We start from the raw sequence: 19,897 nt of genomic DNA on the forward strand, positions 1-19,897 counted from the left end.
TGTCCTCAAACTCTCAGCTCTGTCTCTTCAACTCAGGGAGTTGGTCAGACTCTGATTGGGTTCTGCCTCCATACTTTATGACAAGAAAACTCTCTCACTCAAGACAGTAAGCTAGGGAAGTCATATGGTACACATTATTTCCCCCCACCTTTCAGGAATCACTGTCTTATGTCACCTGAGGCTAGTGTCTTGATAACTCTTCCCTCACCTACTTTGTCCATTTGTTTATTTTTTCAGCTTCAGTGGAGAGTCTGTTCTCAGTTACTCCACCACAGTTGGAGGTAAATATACCTAAGTATATTTATTCTAATCTAAAGTGCAAAGCTCAGCATTCTGACTAGTGAATAAGCAACTAAAATGTCTATACAATCATGGAAACTCAAATATTCCTCTGTGAAATAATTCATACAAAAAGAAAAAAAAGATGGCTTGATCAAAATTGTTGATGTCATTGAATAGACATTGCTTTCAGTAAATATTTTGTACTCTATCTTCTTAAAAGTTGTTTTTAAGGGGTGCCTAGGTGGCTCAGTCAGTTGAGCTTCCGACTTCGGCTGAGGTCATGCCCATGAGTTCAAGCCCTACACTGGGCTCTGTGCTGACAACTCAGAGACTAGAGCCTGCTTCGGATTCATTCTCTCTCTCTCTTTCTCTCTCTGCTCTTCCCCTGCTTGTGCTCTGTCTCTCTCTCTCACAAGTAAATAAATATTTTAAAAAATCTTTTAATTGCTTTTTAAAACTAACATTATTCATATTATTCTTTAAAAAAATTTTTTTTAATGTTCATTTATTTTTGAGAGAGAGAGTGAGCACGCGAGCATGAGTAGGAGAGGGGCAGAGAGAGGGGGAGACACAGAATCTGAAGCAGGCTCCAGGCTCTGAGCTGTCAGCCCAGAGCCCAACACGGGGCTCGGACTTGTGAACCACAAGATCATGACCTGAGCTCAAGTCAGAGGCTTAACTGACTGAGCCATCCAGGGGCCTCTTATATTATTTTTAACTAGCTACAGTTGTTAAGGTGCCGTGTGTCAATTTTATTTTTCACTGCCATCTTAAAGCTTTTCTCAGTAGATTATAGAGATAAATCTAGAAATTATTCATTTTGCAGTTCTAGAAATTCAGGATATTTCCATGTAAATTTAATTTTAGAAGAATATAACATAATAAAACAATAGGAATATTTTACAATAAGGAAAACATAATTTTTGTGTGGATAAAATATCCAAATATGGAACTTCATATCAATCACTTAGACTGTACCTACAGGTAAAATCACTTTAATTGCTTTGTTTGAGTTGATTGCTTGGTTGTTTCAAACTCCTTGGCAATTCAGTTAAATTGGTTGGACTGTTATATAAGATGAAACTGACAGGTTGTTTCACTGAACTGACTCACCACGTCAATCAAAAATGGTTGAACTGGTTGTATATGGAGACATAAGACAATCTGGGAATAGCAGTCTTACATTGGATTCTATGTATGGGTTCTGGACAGCACCAAGAAAACATATTTGAATTATTTCTTTTCTTGCAATATTTTTATCAAATGGCTCTGAAGTTAAAACAATATTAAAGCTCTTAGATATAAGATGTCTTTGTTGAGGAAAAAAATAGTAGTGATTATGAATAGTTTATAGCATGCATTGTTTGCACCATAGAACAATGTGAGAAAATAATAAGTAGAACTTAGAATAACCCCCTGTTTGTATCATAGAACACGCATATTAACTAAGTTAAATATACACTACTAAGAAACTGGCCTAATATTTACCCAATGACCCCTGGTAAAGCTGACATAGAAACCTCAAAGGCATTCAAGAAATAGATTAGTACATTTATGCTGGATTTACAGAGAATATCATGGCACTTCTTGCCATTAAATGTCAGTAAGCATTATGGGAACAATAGCCCTTGCTTAAAACTTCTTCCTAATAGTAAGGTTTTTGGGGTTTCTGCTTAGAATGTTATTTTGTGGATTAAGAATCTTCGGCAAAGATTAACATGGAAGAACAGCAGTTTCTTTGAAATCTTGTATTTCAAAGTGGCTTTGACAGTAGCATATCCACTATTAGCATATCCACTATTCTAGTTCCCTCCTGAGTCAGTATGTTTTCATTAAGAAAGAACCAATACAGGCTGAACTGAATTTAGAAAGGAAGTAACATGGTGTAAGATGGAAATTGGAGTCAAGGTAAGGAAATCTACGATCTGAATGCCATGTCTCATAGACCCTCATCATTTTAGAGGTAGAAGATACTTTTAGTCAGCTAATACATTCCTTCATTTTGCCGACAGTCTAGGAAATGAAGTGACTTCACATAGAGACAGGATAAAGGCCCATCCAAGCAGGTCTATTTTTGGTTAGTTCTCAACATCTTACCTAGTAAATCACCACAATTGTTGACAGGGGTATTTCCTCCTCTCTGCCACTCAGCAGAGTTTCTAAAGGTGAGAGACACTTGCTGTGGCCACAGTCGTGGCTCTTCCTCCCTCTATGTGGTGGGGTTGATACCCTCTCACTTTTCCAAGGGACTTTGCTGAGAGAACTCCACTGTTCCCAGCACCACAGAACTAATGCTTCAGGGAAATGTAAAGTGGTTTCTGCTTATTAAAAATAAGCAAAAGCGCCTGGAGTTCTTAAATAGGGAAGACAGTTTAGGGTAGTGGTTAAGAGCACAGACCTTTGATGTGAATCACACTGATGGTCACGTGAGATCATATAAGCTGTTTGATTTCTCCAGGCCTCGGTTTCTTATCTGAAAAAAACGTAATAATTGTTTTGGTCTCATAATATCAAGTAAAGACTAATCACATGTAAAGTGTTTGACGTAGTATCTATCAAAAAATATTCATTGTTACTATATAATCAAATAGGATTGTCCATCCCTATGTTTCTTTTCCTGGAAGAGCACTGTGATCTCAATATTCATAATGGGAAAAATGATACTTTTATAGCTTACACCTTTATTGAGGCAACCCATGCTTTCATGTATCATATATGAAGTATTATAAACACCTCATCTAAGAATCAATACCAAACTGTTACCCAAGTTCTCCTTCAGATTCATCTGGGGTCACAGGTGTCTCAAAGGACCATGGTCTTGGAAATAAAGCAAAAACGGAGCTTCAAAGCCAGTGTGCTGGGGAGGACACTCACTCAAAAGTATTCGGAATTGGTGAGATAGCTTTTTCCACCTCTTCAAACCCCCCACCCCTTACACTCTTTTATTCCTTTCAGGCAAGCTGAATTCAAAGGACTGGGATCCATGTGTCCAGCTGATAACAGCTCCTGAAAGCTCGATGTAACTGTTACATCAGGGGGAATGAAGTAGTGAAGAGGAAAGTTTGAGAATCCCTGAATCAATTCAATGTCAAGTCTCTCTTTGCTCCTTGTACTAGAACCAGAGAAATGTATGTTGAAATAGTATATAAATAAATCATTTCCCTCTTATTTGTTTTAAAAGATCTTTTGATGAATGAATTTGAATTATTAAGCTAATGAATGAAGGTAAGGAAAGGGGAACAAATCTATTCTTCTCTGTAAGTTTTGTTTGGACATGCTGCAAAGTGAATGGCTCTCAGCCTTCAGAGAGAGTGTTCTTCCCACACAGTGTGCCTCTTTTACTGCTGTGCCACATATGACACAAGACACAATGAGCCTTTCATTTGGGCTTTGCATTTTTCTGATCTTCTAACAACTGGGTGTCAGATATCTCAATGTATAACCACCCACTCACAACAAGATTATACATTAGATTCTTCGTTATCTAATTTTATGAAAGATTTCTGAAAGCTAAAAGAATAAATTAACTTTGCCAAATCTGTGATAAAGTTTCTTTCTCTTACTGTTAATAGTATTTCCATGACTGTATAGTTAATCCCCATCCAGGGTAAGATACTTACATAATCCTAAAAGGAGGACCCTGAAAGTTACATGCCATATATTTTATTTGGGGAGCTATGTAGCCATATTTGTTATAGACTAAATATTATAATAGTATCTAACAGCAAACTGTTAAATAGCTATTAGAGTAAATCTTTCCTAATGTCATGTAAACATAAATCAAGAATGCAAAATCAAATATAACACTGTTATTTACATCTGTCACATTTAATGATCTTTTACCTAAATTTTCCTCCAAGTGGTAGTTTAGTGTTAACATTCCTGTGTTCATAAATTGTAGAGATGTGTAGTCTGGTGACTGCTTGTGAGCAGAGATGATGTTTCTCTTTTTTGCCATTAACATCACAAATAGATACTCAAAAGACACTTGTTTATTTCTAAATGAAACAGTACATAAATCAGAAACTGTGGAACATAGATATTAATGTATATTTTAAATAAAATAGTAGCTACAATGTTTGGAGTCATCTTGATGTTCCAGGCTGCTTTATGTACTTTTTATCTTTGCAAAGTCATAAACACATGACATGTGCTTTCATGATGATTGTGAGGGTAAGAATCTTGATTTCAGGCTTCTCACTTCCAGAATTGTGAGAAAATAAAATTCTATTGTTTTTTTTTAATTTTTTTAATCTTTAGTTATTTTTGAGAGAGAGAGAGACAGCGTGTGAGCAGGGGAGGAGCAGAGAGGGAGACACAGAATCTGAAGCAGGCTCCAGGCTCTGAGCTGTCCGCACAGAGCCCGATGCAGGGCTCGAACTCACAAACTGTGAGATCATGCCCTGAGCCGAAGTTGGACACTCAACTGACTGAGCCACCCAGGCGCCCCAAATTCTATTGTTTAGTACACTACCCAGTCTTTGGTATTTTGTTATTGTAGCCCTAGCAAACGAATACACTATTCTTACAGAAAAAAACAAACACAAAACGCTGACACTCAGAAAAGTTAATAGATATGTCTAAATCAATTAATAAATGATTGATTCAAATCCATGTCTTAACCTCAGAATCCTCACTCTTAACCATTAATTAACAGAGCATTTGGTTCTCTTATCTGCATAACTAGATGGTAAGGACTCCTGAGGCTTTGATTGTATTCAGCCCACTAGGTGATCAATACTTAATAATTGGTGATAAATTTGTTGATCAATCTCTTTAGGATTATCAAGGAAATTAATATCTAGTGGTACCAGGCTGTAGAGGGAAAATATTGCTGTAAGTTCAAAGAGGAAAAAAAAAGAGTATGGGCATTTATTTCTTAAGTGATGTTAGTATGGAGAACATTCTTGAGAATTTTTTTTTTAATAAGGAAAGTTTTGAAAATTTCCTGTGACTTAGTAGCCCAAGCTGCCCATGTGCTGAGACTAAGTTTCCCTGACAGACAACAATGTAAAAAATGAGGATAGATAGATATATAGATAGATGATTCCAACCTTACAAAGGAAGGAAATCCTGCCATTTATGACAATATGAATGAGCCTGGCATAGAAAGACAAATACTGCATGGTATCACTTATATGTGGAATCTTAAAAAAAAGCAAAACTTACAGAAATAGGAGAAAAGTGGTTGCCAGGGGACATTGGGGACATAGGGAGCGGTTGGTAAAAGAGTACAAACCTTCAGTTCTAAGATGGATAAGGTCTGAGAATATAACGTATAAGTGGTAGCTAGTTGATAACATTGTATTGTATTCTTGAAATTTGCTAAGAGAGAACTTACACTTTCTCAGCAAAAGAAATAGGAGTAACTATGTAAGGTGATGGATGTGTTAGTTAGCTCAAAGAAGGAACTTCCACAATGTATACATACATCAAGCCATCATGCTATGCACTTCAAATATCTTACAATTTTGTCAACCATACCTCAATGAATATTTTTAAATTAAACCTAGCTATAAACTGCCATGGAGGATGGAAAGAAGAATGACTCAGAGATAATACATTAATCAAAGATTGGGTAATATTAAGGTTAGTCTCTGTCAGCACAGAGCCTGTTGTGGGGCTCAATGTCACCATGAGATCATGACATGAACTGAAATCAAGAGTTGGGCGCTCAACTGACTGAGCCACCCAGGCACCCTGACAAAAAATGTATTTAAAATATCTAGGATTAAGCACTTTATCAAAACCATTTTAATGGTAAAGGTTAACTAAAATTAGCAATATTAAAAATTTCCCAAACCCTTCTGTAGAACGAGGTGCCTCTATGTGAAAGAGTAAAAGTAGTAACTGTCACTGAATAAGTTTAGGTAAAATCTGTCTACACTTTCCAGAAGCCGAAAAGCGAAGAAAGACTATATGAAAACAACATAGACAGTGGCTAAGTATGTCACCTAGAAGAGAAAACCTTCTGTGATAAGCATAGTCAGCAGGCAGCCTCCAGATGCCATGTAATGGGAGCCACTGTGATGTCCACAAGGACATCATGCTTTCCCCAGGCTGCTCACAGCCAATGGCTGAGCCTGGCAGAGGGAATAGAGCCAGGCCATTTCTGCTAATGCAAGACTCTTAATAGTCATCTTTTCTCTGGGGCCCGCTCCTGGCCTGGGACTTTCTCATGGCCATGCTACATCCCGAGGCCCTTCCAACCTAGACCAGTTTCCTTTCCTTTCCTTTCACCTCTCCTTTCTCAGGTTCAGATCCGCATTGCAGGCTGAAGTCCTTCCTTTCTCTGCTCCTCTCCCCTCTCTTATAGGTACTTCCCACCTGAATCTTAGATGTTTCTAATTTTGTCTTGGAGTGTGCCTCCTTATCTGATATTAATATTAGGGTATGAAATCCTATCTGGTTTTTTGCTTTCGAAAAATTGAGAAGGATCTAATCAAATGGTCCAGAAACTCAGGCAAATTGTTGTATAACAAAATTCTCACAGGGATTGGTTCCAGGTGCCCATACATTCCAATTTGGAGAAATGAGACACAAGGAAGTTTACTGGTTATTCTGGAAAAAGACTTTTCCTATTCTTAAAAACAGGTAACCATGGGAAGACAGTTTCTAGTTTCCTCTGGATATTGTGTATGTGAATATGAACCAAAGTCATCATTTTCATTCTGTGAGATAAGCAGGCAGAGGATAGGCCAACAAGCCAAGTGCTCAGGAGTGAGGGTCTGCAGAGAGGCAAAGGTGGGGAGACCTGATTAAGCTGGTCCTAAAGCACCCTCTGCTTCTGGACTTCCTAGTTAAGTGAGGATACATCTCCTCCTCATTTAAACCCAGTAGAGTCAGTTTCCTACTTATTACAGCCAAATGGATCCTACGTCTTTGTCCATGTTAGCTTTCCATTCCTCTCCGTGTGTCAGAACCTGTCCTGCATCCAACTTGGGCCAGTTCTCTCCTGCTTGGAGTGCATCCACTCCTTCACACCTTGGCAGCTCTCCTGGAATTGGCATGCAGTTTTTCCTCTGCGAGAAGCCTCCAGCTTCTCATACTTCCTCTGTGGAATGGGACTAATTTTGATGTGGGTATCAGCCTGAATCAAGATCAACATGGTGATTGCTGGATTTTCTGCTACAGAGTTCACCTCCCCAGCTACATCTCTGTCTCCAGCCTCTATAATCCCCATCTGCCAATGCTGATACTGATGTACACATTATTTCAGATTTACTCATTACTTATATATGGCACCTGTCTCCTCGTTAGACTTTTACCTCACTGAGGGCAGGTTATGTTTATTTTATTGACCGTTATTGCTTACAACAGCACAGATGAGGGTGTCTGGCACCTATTAGTGGTGGAATATTTATGGAATTAGTGAATTACTGAATAAATGGATGCATAGATGATGATATCTGAGTGCAAAGTGTTTCAAAAGATTTTAGAACCTCAGATTGTTCAAATAAACCACTTAAAGCAATAATAATTTTAACATCAGTAATCATAATACTTCAAGTAGGAAGAGAAAATCTTTTATGCATAATTATCAAATGCCTCATTTAACCAGCTCTGATCAGCTATTTAAATTGCATGTTCTGGGGTGATTTCTCTTAAAATGAGAAAGCATTGTTCTTCTAATATTACCAAAAGATTACCTTAACTGTCATGTTTTAGAAAGAAATACAAACAATCTCTTCAATCTTCACGACTTACATTAAGAGAAATATAAATAGGAACTGTGGAAGTTCCATTTTTTTCCTCTTGAACATATGCAGTTACAGCCTTAAAGAGCTACACATGCTGGGGCGCTTGGGTGGCTCAGTCATTTGAGCAGTGGACTTCAACTCAGGTCATGGTCTCATGGTTTGTGAGTTCAAGCCCTGAATCCAGCTCACTGCTGTCAGCCCAGAGCCTGCTTTGGATCCTCTGTCCCCCTCTCTGTCTGCTCCTCCCCAGCTCAAAAATAAATAAAACATCAAAAAAAAAAAAAAAGGGGCGCCTGGGTGGCTCAGTCGGTTGAGCGTCCGACTTCGGCTCAGGTCATGATCTCACAGCTTGTGGGTTCGAGCCCCGCGTCGGGCTCTGTGCTGACTGCTCAGCCTGGAGCCTGTTTCAGATTCTGTGTCCCCCTCTCTCTCTGACCCTCCCCCATTCATGCTCTGTCTCTCTCTGTCTCAAAAATAAATAAAAAACGTTAAAAAAAAAATTAAAAAAAAAAAAAAAGTAGAAAGAAAAAAAAAATTACGCATGCTAAAGTGGTGGCAAGACCCACAAATAACTGTCCCATTTTAAAGGATCTCATTGCTCAATAACCTTATGAACATAAACATATTTTCAAATCTGGGAGAATTGTAATACATGAAAAAAGGGAGGAAGATAAGCAATAACACGCATGCAGTTGGCTTCCTGCTCCAATGATTTTAAATTCATATGTATTTCCACTAATTTACTATACATGTTCTCACACCACATGAGCATACACACACACACACACACGTACATTAATATGAACTTAAATATGTATCTATATCTATTTATATTCATACATATGCATCATGTTCTGAATCTTTCCTACTGTAATATACCTTAGTCACTAAGGCATTAGTTTGCCTTATCTCAGGATATCCCAAATTCATGGATGGGCTGTAAGTTTCAGGTATTTGGGGGTAACAAGAGGAAGCTGATGTAAAATTTAATACTTTTTTTTTTTAAAGAAAGTAGTCAAAGTCAGCTGTGTATAATTTATTCTTGTACTTCCCAGCAATGTAGATCTTGGCAGATTAATTTCCCCTTTCCACAGATGGGAAATTGGGGCCTAGAATACTTAACTAACAAGCTCAGAATTTTAAATGCTAAAATGCCTTTTTTTCCTTTTTTACAGTATGCTCAGAATTTAATTCTACCTCTAACAATCTGAGAGTTTATCTAAAGCCATTATTAAACACAGAAGAACATTATTTCTACATTTGTAAGCTAGATGTCAGAATTGGGTTGCCAGAAAGAATGTGTTTCCAGGTAACTTTTATTTCTCTCTGAATTTAGGTTGCTCATGGATCACGTTGCTATAACCCTACATATCTCTGGTTAAAAAACAAAAAGCTAGAAATTAGGAACGTTTTCTTGATTAGTATAATACTTGTGGGTTTGTCAGTGCCTAATAGTTGCATGTTTCTATTTTAGATTATGTAGCAGTCAAATTGATTTTCCTATTTAGGAAGAAGCCTGTGCTGTAAGATCGATCCTAAGATCCTTTTATTTTTTTTATGCTTAACCTGTGGCCTGAATATATACAGACCTTTCTTTGCATACAAAATTTTATGCAGCATCATATTAATTAGGCATTATTATTAGTCTTTCTATAGAACAGGTAAAGGAAATTAAGTAATTTTCCTAAGGTCACACAACTACAAGTGATAGAGCCAGACCAAAGAGTGACTATAAGGTTCAAGTAAACAGAGGATTTTATATACATCATGTAAGATATTCTCACAGTGTGCACCTTCCCAATAATGATATAACCTTGAGAATTCACAATGCAGTCTTTGGACTGGAAGCATTAACATCCCCTGGGAGCTTATTAGAAATGCAGAACCCCAGACCCCATTCAGACCCACTGAATCAGAATCTGCGTGTTAACAAGATCCCCAGGTGATTCTAATGCACATTAAAGTTTGAGAAGCAGTGGTATAGGACACAAGGACATTGAGAGGAGACCTGGGTTATCCTTGCTTCATTACTTCCCAACTTGGTCGTAATGGATAAATTTTTCTAAGATCCAGTCTGCTCTTAAACAATGGAGATCATAGTACTTCTGGATTTGAAATGGTAAAAAGTTTAAATGAGAAAATGAAAAAAATGATAACCAAGCTTGGCTGACACATATAAGGGACTTAATAACTGATATATATTATTAACTATCTCTTAAAAGTGCACTTAATTTATGCTTCTGATAGGCTTAGAATACCTGAAAAGATTACATCTCTTCTTTTAAAATAATTAATCATATAGTGGGGCAGTATATTGGAATACCTATTAAAATATCTCCTTCCATCTTACAGTATTTAGCCTTTTCTCAGCACCATTTAGACTTAGGCACCAATGGCCACAAGAATGAGATCATATGGTTGGTTAGCAGAGAAAACTGAGTGCACAAGTTTAGGGCCTGATGGGCTTAAGGCAGAAACAACAGACTTACAGGAATAGAATCAGATTGATCAAGCAGGGTGGAGTAGAGCAAAATTCTAGGCTTTTGGATTTCCCCAACTAGTGCAATTTTTTTACAAAATAAGTGAAGAAAAAATAATGGTGTTCTCCAGAGAAACGGAACAAATATGGTGTGTGTGTGTGTGTGTGTGTACGGAGAGAGAAAAGAGAGAGAGTTATTATAAGGAACTGGCTCATACATTATGGAAGCTGACAAGTCCCAAGATCTGCAGTTGGCAAGCTGGAGACCCAGGAAGACCCAATGTTTCAGTTTAGTAGAAAGGCATGAGAAAAAGCCAATATCCCAGTCTGAAGGCAGTCAGGCAGCGGGAGTTCTTCTCTTAGATTTGTTGTTCCATCTAGGCCGTCAACTGATTGGATGAGGCCCAACTTACTTTAAGGAGGGCCATCTGCTTAACTCAGCCCATGGATTTACATGTTAATCTCATCAAAAACACTTTCATGGAAGCACCTAAAATAATGTTTGACCAACTACCTGGACACCCTATGGTCATTCCAGTTGACAAATAAATAAATGATTACAGAGAGTTAAATTTTTATTTTATAAAATGAAGGACATTAAAATTATCAGTACCTCATAAAAGAAGAGGCAAATTTATGACTTTAACAAAGACCCAATTTCTAAACAACTCATAAATTGAATTAAGTTTGGCTATGTGAAAACTATAGTACATTGTTTTTAATTTTCTGATTTTAATATGAACCAAAGAAAACTCTGCCAGAATGAAATGAGTCAGAAAATTGTGGCCTGGAGACTTCTGAGAGAGAACCTGCAAGGGAGTAAAAGGGGAATCTTCCAGGCATCATGTGACAAAGATCTGATTTTCTGTTAGTGAGAGTATGGAAGGAGTGGTGAAATTGTTACCCTAAAAATAAAAATGCCAGTATTTTACCAGCAAAAAACAGACAAACAAAAAAGGATTTATTCAGGAATAGCAGAGAATTACAATCTAGGACAAGCAAGCTAGAGCAAAACCATAGGAAAGTCTGGAGAATAAAGGAGAGGAATACTATTTTATAGAGGAAAAGGGAGAAGTTGGAAAGACTGTTATAAACAAAAAGGGCACTGAAGTAAACTGGGAATTGAAAGGATAGTGGCTTTTCATTGGCTGAGTTGTAACAATCTCTCATTGGCTGGGCTGTTGCCAGGTGGAGAAGAAAAACTTCTCTTCCTCTGGCTGGAACAGTACAGTAGTAGCTAAAGCACAATGTATTTGCAAGGTAAGTCACTTCTTGTTGGGTCTGCAATTGATGACAGGTTGTAGGACATGAAAGCTACCCCTTCTGGCCTCCAGATTTCATCTTAAATGAGGTTTCCTTTTATTAATTTTTATAAAATTCAGAGGACAACCAACTGAGAGTCCCTATGCTCCTCTGAACTTTGCTTTTCTCATATGAGAAAGGTTGATTGAGATATTATTAAGATCTCATCAAATGTCATGATTCTAGATGAAGAAACTAAGTACATCTGTGAGACGACAAAAATGAAACAACTTGTCAAAAACTTATGCTTAGGGACCTAATGAATGGTGGTGCTATGGACAAGAAATTTTGAAGTCATACTATACCTACCAGGTGGCTCTAGTCATTATGCAGTAGTAAGAAATCCATAATTTGTTCCTTTTATTTTCAGAAAAGAAAGAAAATAGGGCTCAATCTTATTTTTAAAAAGCAAAACAAAATAGGGGTGCCTGGGTGGCTCAGTTGGTTAAGCATCTGACTTCAGCTCAGGTCATGATCTTGTGGTTTGTGATTTCAAGCCCTGAGTTGGGATCTGTGCTGACAGCTTGGAGCCCAGAGCCTGCTTCAGATTCTGTGTCTCCTCTCTCTGTCCCTCCACCACTCGTGCCTTGTCTCCCTCTCTCTCAAAAATAAATGAAAAAAATTTTTTTAAATGTTAAAAAAAGCAAAATAAAATAAAACAGCAAATTATGTCCTTTGCAAAGTATCTGTAGAGAATGAAATATATGGGCATGATACTACTGCTTTAGCTGTGAAAGTGCTTTTTAGGTCTTGTATGTTTGTGCAAGTTTCATTTGAGATATAATGAAAACATCAGTTGCTTTCAAATCGACAATCATCCATTATCTGTCACAGGTTGCCAGAATAAAGTGGTAAACTGCTAAAGGGGGGGCGGGGAGTGGAATATAACATGGTAGAGGAGTCCAGGAACAGATTGATTCATTACAAGATCAATTATAAACGTAGTCACTTACATTTAAATTAAAGGTGCTTAACTGCCATTTTTTTTAGGTGCTAACCTGGTTTAAAAGATCTGGTTATCTCCATACAACAGATTCATTTCGTTATTCTTAAATTTCAAATCTATATGAAACAGTGAGAATACTGAATTGATCTTTAGTAACAGTCCCTCCATACTCCATTCATGTAAGATGATCGTGTATTTGAACATATTTGTAAAAGAAAGCATCATAGCTTTGTTACTCAATATATTCTTCACATCAGTGTACTTTGATGGAGTCTCAATGCTTTATTTCAACATATGAATATACTTTATACACTGGGCTCAATCAAACCTCATCTAAAGGTTGTAATTTCAATACAGATGAGTGCACTAATGATTCAATTTCACAATCTTGTGCTATTTCTTAGCCAATAAAATTATGATTAACCTCCTATATAATTATATGTCCTGGACTAATGGTTTATTTACACTTGTAATCTCTAATTCATGTTCTTTGAAGAGCTATTTTTACTTCGGTCCATTCTCGTTGAAAAATTTTAGGCATAAGAACAGAATATTGTTAATTATATAAATGTATAGAACTTGAACAATTTCAAGTGAATAAAATTGTATCTCCATTTTAAAATGAGAGTGTGGACAAAATGTTTTATCTTCCCCATATTCTTCTTTCTTCTGCATAAAGTAGCCCTTTTCTTTTGGCATGTGAACATCTAACATGTGGTCTGAGTGAAAGTTGCCATCTTCCTTTGGTCTTAACCCCTGCCTGCTGTGATTTGTCTAACAGTGAGAACCTGACCGAGGCTGTGTTGGTAATAGTATTTCGGCTCCTAACCACAGACTGGCCTGGGGCAGGGCTGAGGTGGGATAGGGAGGCATTGGCTGTAACCCAAACCAAGCCTTCCCTAGGGACTTTCACCTAAATTAAAACTGGAAGGGAAGAGCTCTTTCTTTCCTAGTACATAGTTGGGAACTTGTGATCTAGGAGCTACTAGTAGACATTAATCCAGCCCAGGATTTCTCCTCAGCAGTCTTGACATTGGGGGTCAGATAACTTCTTGTTGTAGAGGCTGTCCTAGGATGTTTGGCAGGATCCCTGACTTTTACCAACTAGATGCCAGTAGGACCCTCCTCCCATAGTGTGGTATGAAAAAATACCTTCAGATATTATATTATTTATTATATATTATATTATATTATATTATATTATATTATATTATATTATATTATATTATATTATACCATACTGTGTTATTAGACTCTGCTAAATATCTCCCAGTTGAGAACCACAGAATGAACCTCCTATAAAGATAGCAACAGGAGAAAAAAGAGGTCAACACTTTCAAGAGAAATAGGAAATACAGACAGAAAGAGAAATACACCTGTTCAGAACCAATTATACCCAAATATACCCTTTTCCTTTTTGGTTATATTAGTGCATCAATTCCTTGTGATCTAAAGTAGTTTGAGTTCTCAACTGAGATGATAAAAATCCTGAAACAGTAACAGGAAAAGACAAGTGGAGGAACAGAGCTAAAGCACAATAAAAAAATCAATCCATAATAGGGCTTAATCAAGGCATAGATTCAACTGTTGAGTTTTGAAAAAAAGTACAATAACTTACAAACCTATTTAAAGCAAAGACAAGATAAAGAAATTGATTATGAAATACATGGTCAACAACAGCATACATGGACTTATCTTTGTTTAAGAGCCTCTTATCTTCAAGGTAGTCTTCAAAAAAAAAAAAAAAAAAAAAAAAAAAAAGAAAAAAAAAGAAAACAAGCCCAGACTTGTATTTGTATCTTCTAGGGACTATAAACATGTCCAGTGATGATTTCCAATTTAAAGTGTGTCTGTGTGTGTGTTTGTAGTTCTCTAAAAATGGAGCATATATGTTTCCTAGTCAATCAACTGCTGGTAATACAACAACAAAAGCACACACTGGACCACACAAGTAATATCCCCAAATCGGATCTTATACCTGTGCCCACTGACTCCAAAGCTCACGAGTCATCCTCCATGATGATGAATTTCATCCAAGTACAGCCTCATTTCTCACGAACACAGGAAATAAGTTTCTTTCTCCCTAGGATTTCAAGTCAAAACTACAGAGAAATTCAGCATTGATGCTTCTGCTTTGAATAGCCAGTTCAGGTAAGAAAGACTTAATTTCCCTCTAGGAAACTGGAATGCAAGGGGGGAGGGGTGGAATCCTCAGAATAAAAACTAGTAATACCTGGCTACAAGCAATATTACAAGATGGACTTAAACTATTTTCAAAACATACTAAGTCTATTACCAGGTCTATATAACAGCTACTGGCACATCGACTTAAAATCCTTCTTTGTCTTTTTTGAAAGGCTATATGGCTCAGAGAAAATTAACTGAAAACAGGGAATCTGTTTTGGGAAGCAGTTATTGAAAGAAGGCATGTGTTGAATGAAACGTACATGTAAACTTCAGGGTAGATCTTTCTTCCAAGTAAGAATCAAATGAGTTATTTTGTTGTTGTTAAGGAGTTTTTTATGATGAGGTATGCAGGAGTCAGATTTCCATATTAATAACAACCACCACCATAGCACACATCACAACAATCAGTTCAAAAGCTGAACCAGGAGATCCACTTCTAGGACAACAACATAAGGAGTTCCAGGGACTCATTCCCCAGTGGTGAAAATTATGATGGTCCCTTCAGCAAATAGTGTTGGACAACTGGAGAGCCTCATGTAAAAGAATGAAACTGGGTCTTTCCATCGCATCATATGCAAAAATTAACTCAACATGGATCAGACCTAAATCTAAAAGTTAAAACTCTTAGAAGAAAACATAGGGGTGAATCTAAATAACCTCAGATTTGAGAATGGATTGCTAAAAATGACATTAAGAGCATAAGCAACAAAGGAAAAAAAAACATAAACAATGAACTTCATCAAAATTAAAAACTTCTATGCATCAAAGTGCATTATCAAGAAGTGAAAAGAAGTATTTGCAAATCATAATCTGAGAAGGAATTTTTTTAAATATGAAATTTATTGTCAAATTGGTTTCCATACAACACCCAGTGCTCATCCCAACAGATGCCCTCCTCAATACCCATCACCTCCCCCCTCCCCTGCCTCCCACCCCCCATCAACCCTCAGTTTGTTTTCAGTTTTTAAGAGTCTCTTATGTTTTGGCTCCCTCCCTCTCTAACCTTTTTTTTTTTCAGAAGGAATTTTTATCTAGAATATATAAATAATTCCTACAACTCAACCATAAAAAGACAACCTCACTTTAAAAATTGGCAACAGATCTGAAAAGACATTTGTCCAAAGAATATATACAAATGGCCAAGAAGCACATGAAAAGATGCAATAGGAAAAAATCAAAAGTATGAGATACCACTTCACCCAGTAGGGTGGGTATAATACAACAAAAACAAACAAAAAAACCCCAGAAAATAACAAACATTCATGAGGATGTGCAGAAATCAGAATCTTCATACACTGCTGGTTGAAATGTAAAACAGTGTAGCCACTTTGGAAAACAATCTGGCAATTCCTGATATGGTTAAATATAGCTGTGATACAACCCAGCAATTCCACTCCTATGTATAGGCCCAAGAGAAATGAACATATATGTTCTCACAAAATGAATAAACCATTTTTATAGCATCACAATTCATAATAGACAAAATTGAAAATAACCTAAATGTCTTTCAACGAAAGAATAAACAAATATAATGGATAAGCAAAATGTATGGTATATCCATAAAATGGAATATTTCTTGCCACTTTTTAAAAAAGAATAAAGTACTGAGAAATGCTACAATACTTGTAGAACACATGTTAAATGAAAGAAGCCAGTCAAAAAAGATCACATATTATAGGATTCCATTGATTCATAATGGGAATAGGCATACTAGTGGTTCCTGAGGCCTGGGGATATGGGAGGTGGTGAAGGTTAGAAAGTGATGATAGCCAAAAGGTATGGGGTTTCTTTTTGAGGTGATGAAAAACTAGAAGCAATATAACTTTAATACAGTTTAAATAACTGTAAACAAGAAAATGTCTGCATAAATTACTACATATTCATAACATGATATGTTGTAGGGCCATTTGTGCAATGTTTTAGAGTTATTCTTGACTTTCAACATTTCCATAAGATACTGTAGAATGACCAAATGAGACGCAAAGTAGCATGTATAATAGGACCTCATTTTTATAAAAACAAATTTTAAAACTATGTGTGGGAGTGTTTGTGTGTGTAAGTCTTTACCGAATACTATGAGCATAGAAAAATGGAAGGAAGGATATATACTAGTTAACAGGACTTACCTGTGGGTATGCATGGTGTGTCTGGGGGATGGCCGTTGCGTGGATAGAAAAGAAAAGAGGGAGGAAAGACATGCAAAACTAAAGAGGAAAAAGAAAGGCACTAAAAATAAAGCATTTTTTATGTGATTCCTATTTAAATAATTAATGACCTTATTGGCTACCAATTCTCTGGCAGGTGTTCTTTCTCTCCCCAGTTTTACTGAGATATAATTGACATCTAATATTTATGAGTTTAAGATGTATAACATAATGATTTGATATATGTATTTACTGCAAAATGATTACCACAATAAGATTAGTTAACATCTATCACACAAACACAATTACAACTTTTTTTCCTTTGTGATGAGAACTTTCAAGATCTATTCTCTTAGTAATTTACCAAAACACAATACAGTATTGTTAACATATAGTTATCATGTTGTACATTGTATCCCCAGGACTTATCTTATAACTAGAAGTTTGTACCTTTCAGCCACCTCCACCTAATTCCCCCACCCTACTTACCTCTGGTAGGTGTTCTAAGCTTACTGTATCATTTTAACAACCTGTGAGTTAGAGATCATTATTTCCATTATCTCTAGATGGCGAAAACCTGGTTTGGAGTAGTAAAATAGCTTGCAAAACAATATGGTTGGGGCCATGCTGATAAACAGGAAGGGTTCTCGCCCGAAGTCAGACCTCAAGGCTAGTAGTGCCACAAACACACTAAGATGGTATGAAGAGGTTCACTACTTACAGAATGAGGCTTTCTGGGGAGAGCAGGGCAGGCCTCTCGGGCTGCTCTGAAAATGGTTTGAGACAGCTAGAGAAGGAGAATGGCTTGGGGTTCTTGGGGTGGTTGAGGGTGTGGGTTCTTGCAGGGAGGAGGTATGTGGCAGTGCCAAAGCAGGGAAACACTGGTGCTTTCTTAGCAGGCTGCCCAGATGTGGGAAGACAGGGAAAAGGGGAAGTTTGCTTAAAAGCTACCAGGGCTCAAATATCAAAAAAATGGGAGCCAGATTCTTTATTACAAATGGTTTAATAATTATGCATGCCAGTATTTACAAAAAACGTTTAGCTTTATATCTGCATTTGTGTATCTCTTGTTTTGATTAAAATAATTTAAATGTCTAGGTTCTTTTTGTGACACGGATTTAAGTGCTAATACCCAAATGATACTAATTCCTCAAGGTTCGGTCTTGAAAAATATCTATTTCAAAAAATTAGCAAATATTAAATAACATGTTCAGTTTCTAAATACATCCATAAAATAAATACAAAATCACTTTGTATGGTCAATCTTACTAGATTACTAGATTGTATAGGATTACTAACTAATAACTCAAATAGTAATTTCAATCTACCTTGGTAACTTTTTTTTTTTTTTTGGAGGTGCTTGTGTGGTTTTTTTTTTTTTTTTAATTTACATCCAAGTTAGCATAACTTGGTAACTTTTTTTAATTGTGTAAGAAACTTTGTGTAACAACTTTTGTGTAAGAAAATTGTGTAACAACTTTTAATTGTTTAATTACTTTACTTTTAACCAAACCAAAATGTGAACAATTATCATTAAAGTTTTATAACACTAAATAATTTTTGTATATTTACTTCAAGTTTCTAATGTCAGAGAGAATAGGATTTTAGAGAAAATCATGATGAATGCATAGTATGCTTGGTAACACAGGCTTAATTCTTTTTTTTTTAAATTTATTTATTTGAGAGAGAAAAAGAGAGAGTGACAGAGAGAGAGAAAATGCATGAGCAGAAGAAGGGCAGAGAGAGGGAGAGAGAGAGAGAATTCCATCAGGTTCTACACTGCCAGCACGGAGCCCAGTGTGGGGCTCAAACTCAGGAACTTTGAGTTCATGACCTGAGCAGAAAACAAGAGTCAAACACCAACTGAGCCAGCCAGGCACCCCACATACATTGAATTCTTGTCAGAATCTGCTTCAGAGGCTTGAGCGACTAGTACAAAAAGAACACACCATAGCCAGTCATTTTATATTAAACTTTTTATTAAAACTGAGTCTTCATGATATATTTAAAAGGACATGTTCCACAAACAAATATTTCGACAAAAAATTTTCTATATGTAATTATTGGCACATAAATTTAAAATAAAAACTAAGCTAAATATTTATATATATTCATGTATATGTATTTGTGTCTGTGTATATATATGTGTATATATACATATATATACACACATATATATGCATATATATATGTATATATGTGTGTGTGTGTGTGTGTGTATATATATATATATACACACACACACACACATATATACATATATATATACACACACACACACACGAGTATATCCAATTCATGTCAATGATCTGGAATACCTGAGTTTCAAGCTGTTGGTTTTCCAGATAGTGCTAAATGTTTTTCATCCACTTTATAAAGGACACAGTCCATCCAGAAAGAGTAACTTTGGTTAATAGATGCTGTCTCCCAAAGATAGCACAGAAGTCCTCAGTGGGATTCAGGTTTATCTTCAGAGGTTTCTTCCAAGTGGAGGTCAGTCTGTGATGCAAGGAAGGATTCCCATGTAGCAAGGCACTGAATAATGGAAATACACCACGAGGAAATCAGCAGTTGTTAACTTTCAGCGGTGAATGGATTAATAAATCCTTCTGTATCTGTTCCTAGAGCAATTTGCCCTGCTCCTTTCTCCCACCAGCATGCCAGAATCCTTGTCGTTTTCTACATGCGTTAATTCCTAATGTGGGAAACTATTGTTAAATAAGAGGAAAACATAAAAGGTTTAAAGATGAGCATGGATTAGTTTGCTGAAATAATCCAGTATTACCCCACTGTCAGGAAAGAAAACTGCTCTAAATTATGGAGGAAAAGATGGATATTTGGATCTGAGGAGGTAGGC

At 36.6% G+C, this 19,897-nt stretch overlaps 1 protein-coding gene across 4 annotated transcripts in view; it reads right to left on the reverse strand.

The window, feature by feature from the left end:
- Positions 1–2,680: 2,680 nt before the first annotated feature.
- The window catches only part of SNX7 (sorting nexin 7), a 124,770-nt gene continuing 107,553 nt past the window's right edge, over positions 2,681–19,897 (reverse strand). For 2 of the 4 annotated variants that reach the window (XM_060622852.3, XM_060622855.3), the window contains exon 9: positions 19,267–19,575. In XM_060622852.3, coding sequence (XP_060478835.2) covers positions 19,489–19,575 — 87 coding nt within the window. In that variant the 3' untranslated portion in view covers positions 19,267–19,488. The other 2 variants (XM_060622854.2, XM_060622853.3) reach the window with 2 other exon arrangements.

This window comes from Panthera onca, chromosome C1 (assembly GCF_046562875.1).
Source record: "Panthera onca isolate mPanOnc1 chromosome C1, mPanOnc1 haplotype 2, whole genome shotgun sequence".
Classification (NCBI taxonomy): domain Eukaryota; kingdom Metazoa; phylum Chordata; class Mammalia; order Carnivora; family Felidae; genus Panthera; species Panthera onca.